Source organism: Chlamydotis macqueenii, chromosome 2 (genome assembly GCF_036417535.1).
Source record: "Chlamydotis macqueenii isolate bChlMac1 chromosome 2, bChlMac1.mat, whole genome shotgun sequence".
Lineage (NCBI taxonomy): Eukaryota > Metazoa > Chordata > Aves > Otidiformes > Otididae > Chlamydotis > Chlamydotis macqueenii.
Genome location: NC_141557.1, coordinates 57640457 through 57644251, shown reverse-complemented (window position 1 = coordinate 57644251; position 3795 = coordinate 57640457). Strand labels below are relative to the sequence as shown.

Here is a 3795-nt window from a genome sequence, read left to right as displayed (position 1 = left end):
TCCTCAAAACAGTGACAGCCACAGCCTTTTTTTTTTCAGTGAAGAGATGTATGAAAGAGATTTAGTTTATTTAGCTTAACTGATTTTATTTGGGTTTGGCAGACGTGGCAGGTTAAACAAATTTCTGTTACATCAATGTCCATTCTTGAACATATCTGGACTGCTCAGTGTTGCTCTGGGTTTGCTGTTTTTTGCATCCGTACACTGATCAATATTGCAGAGCTTGTCGAAGCATAACTCTAAGTTAACTTGTTAGCAAAATTAGAAAGGGTGGTTTAAGAACTGAAATACAAAAAACCAATATAGCCTCAAGTCCACGTGTTTATTTCAAGCCCATAAGATGTACAGACTTAATATACAAGCCAGTGGTGTGTGAAGAAAAACGTGGGTTAAGAAATAGGATTCCAGAACGCGATGTTTCAGAAAAGGGAAGCGGCACATCAAGAAGATCAGAAGCAAGAGTGAAAGGAAAGAAATAATGACTGAGACCTAGGTATTCATAGCACAGACAAGATAGTAAGCTACTAAAATAAATAGGAGTAAAGAGGTGGGTTTTAGGAAAAATAATTTTAAAAACCCAACACTTTTTATCTGAAAAGAAGCATTAAAAAAATTTGTGAACCATATGAGAGTAGAGTAGTGGCGTGCCTTTAGCACCATACAGTGTCAGCACAGCCTGACAGAACCTGTTGGATGATTTAGAGCCAAATCCACTCTAAGAATGAATATCGACCAGGGGCTCCAACTGAAAAAGAGGCTCATTAGGCCCAAATTAGTATCAAAGTTAAGGAAGGATGTTCAAGGACTCAGCTTGAGAATCTTTTCAATAAGTCTAAGATTTTTCTTTGTGTCAAAAAGATTTCTTGGCTCTTCTGGATGCCACTAAATTGTCCCTCCAATGATCTTTGGAGTTATAAAGATGTTCCTGAGAAGCAAATGTGTAAACTTTAGAAAAAATCAGTTTTACAAAATTTTGGAAAATGTCCTAACAAAGGATACCTCATGCAACTGTGCTGCACAGTTTTTTCGGTCTTCATATTCCCTATAGCCATTTGTTATTGTCAAGACAAGCTGTTTAGTTTTCATTTTTCATTTGTAAGGGAAAATACTTGACCACAGCATGCCTAAACACAAAATTCTTATCCAGCTGTTTTTGCCTTCGTGTTGGTTGTGGCTCATAAAAGATGTTTTTGTTTAAACGTGAAAACAAATAAACAGATTCTCTAGTCCTGTGTCTGTTCTTTGTAACAGGCATGCACGCACAGGTATGCACACACATATACCTGTGATATGTGAAACATGCAATAAACTGAAGAAGAAGAAAGATTACAGGGACCCCTTCCTGTGTGATGTGACTTTAAGAAGCCAGAATTCCAATGATGACACGATATATGAAGTGACAAATTTTATTCTGGTTCCTGAAGACGTTGGGACCCTGCAACTGGCCTTAACCCCTTAATTTGGTCCAGCAGCAAGACAACAGAAGGAAGAAGAACTGGGAAGATTGCCACGTATACCTGGCACTAACTTAAATAATCAGAGCTCTCAGGTAAGCTGTTCTTTGTCTTATCTTTCTTCCTCTGCTTTCAGTGACAACAAATTCTGTGTAGTGTCGTCCTTTGGGGATCTGAGCACCATGCCTTCAAGGAAAATACTGGCAAAATCAGACCCATCTTTTCTAAATTCTGAGGATCATTGCTTTCTCTGGAAATCCACAAAAAGTATAGAAAATTACTTACCATCTGCTTCACACAAAGCAGATGCAAAAGACCTAGTTACAACAGCAGGAAAGTTTCTAAAAGATGAGGGCGAGCATCGTTTGGAAAATGCTAAATGGAAGGCAACTGATCCACAAACAGATAAGCCACACACAAAAAAAAAAAAAAAAAAAAAAAAGAGGACAAAATTTAGGTCTATCAGAGGAGGTGATGAAGCAGATTATTGAAAAAACAAGAGAGGCCTTTGATTTCCTAGTTAATGGTGAAAATCAGAAAGCAGTTGATATGCTGGTCAGTGTCATCAAGCTGAATCCACACCTTGCCAGCTGACACATTAACAGAGTCAGTGTCTTTTTGCATCTGCAAGAGCCAACTATGGCTACTAGTGACTGTGACAGAGCTATTAAACTCAATCCCAGCTCAGCATAGGCCTATAAATTCCGAGGAAAATCCCTCCAGCTTTCAGGGCATTTAAAAGAGGCTGCCTGTAACATTTCCTTGGCTTGTAAATTAGATTCTGAGGCTCAGGTAAGTTTGAGAGGGAGGAAGAGTTCAGCGAAGAGCTGGGGAGGCATGAGAGTGAGTTGGAGACAGAAAATGAAGGGGAGATTGAGCCAGAAGAGGATGAACTCCCAGAAATGGGAGATGAGAATTTGGAGGTAACCAGCAATATGATGAAGCAGGCTGATGAAAAGGAAAAGGCGGCTTTTGATGCAGTGGGAAGAGGTGAATTTCAAAAAGCTGTTCAGCTCTTCATTGATGCCACCAGACTGAACTCACGGCTTAGTACTTTGTACGTCAACCAAGCCAGTGTCTTTCTACAGCTGCAAAAGCCAAATGCTGCCTTTGGAGACTGTGATAAAGCCATAAAAATTAACCTGAATTCTGCACAGCTGTACAAGTGCAGAGAGAAAACATTTTGGGTCCTGGATCGCTGGCAGCTTACTTTCAAGGACCTTGCACTGGCCTGCCATCTGGATTATGATGAAGATAGCAATAACATGTTCATGGAAGAATCCAGGCACAAAAAAAAAGTATGAGGAGAAACAAAACACACAGCAATCATTGGATGCATTGCCAAGGGTGGGGAAATCCATGGCAGAAGAAGAGAGGGATCAGCTTCCAACTTCTCAAGAAAAGGAAAAAGCGCAGCTTCAGAATGCCCAGGAGCATGAACTGGTTCACCTTTGGACCTCCCAGGAACCTGATAATGACTGCTGTGGGGAACCTGAAGAGCAAGAGCAATATCCAGTGGTAGAGAATAAGTTTTACATGAAAGGTCCACGTAGAGCTGAGGGAGAGGAAAAGCTCAGTGGAGAATCCAAGACTGAGGATAGCGAACTCAATACTGAAAATGAAGGACTGGGTGAAGAGACTGAAGATCTTCAGAATATATGAGATGACAACCTGAAGATAGCTAACAAGATGATGAAACAGGCTGTTGAAAAGAAAAGGAAAGCCTTTCATGCATGGATAGCAGGTGAATTTCACAAAACTGTTGAGTTGTTCACCGATGCCTTCAGGTTCAATCCACAACTTGCAGTCTTACATGTAAGCCAAATCAGTGTCTTCCTGAGGTTGCTGAAACCAAGAGCTGCCATTAGGGACTGTGACAAAACAATAAAAATCGACCCTGGTTCTTCACAGCCCCACCACTAATGAGGGAAGGCATTCCAGCTCCTGGGTCATTGGCACAAGGCTGTCAGAGACCTTGAACTGGTCTGCCAACTGGGTTACAATGACGACACCATTCCCATGCTGACAGAAGTTCATAGAAGAGTCCAGGAAAGAAAGCAAAAGGAAGATGACTTTGTGGATGTAGCAGAGGGGATGAAGAAGGCACTGAAGGAGGCAGGATTAAGAACTAAGAAAGCCCCCAAAGATATGGAAAGAGTTAAGAAAACAGCCCTGAAGGAGCCAGACAGCTTGCAGGAGAAGGACAAATCTTGGGAAGAGGCCATGAAGAAGGAACAGATACAAGTCAAGCAGAAGATGTTAGCTGAGCAGGAGAACACACTACAGGAGATGACAGAGCAACAGGAGAGTCTGGAACAAAAATCATTGCAGGAGGCAGTGT

General features: G+C 41.3%; 1 protein-coding gene across 1 annotated transcript; it reads left to right on the top strand.

Annotated features, from left to right (window-relative positions):
• The first annotated feature begins 2356 nt into the window (after positions 1–2356).
• LOC104476796 (putative protein FAM10A4) lies at positions 2357–2758 on the top strand. The gene has a single exon (XM_010116705.2). It carries the CDS (start codon positions 2357–2359, stop codon positions 2756–2758), a length of 402 nt encoding a protein of 133 aa, XP_010115007.2.
• Positions 2759–3795: the final 1037 nt, after the last annotated feature.

Bases quoted from the DNA above. Each gene is read 5' to 3' on its own strand.
- LOC104476796 (XM_010116705.2), top strand. From the start codon at position 2,357: ATGGGAGATGAGAATTTGGAGGTAACCAGCAATATGATGAAGCAGGCT.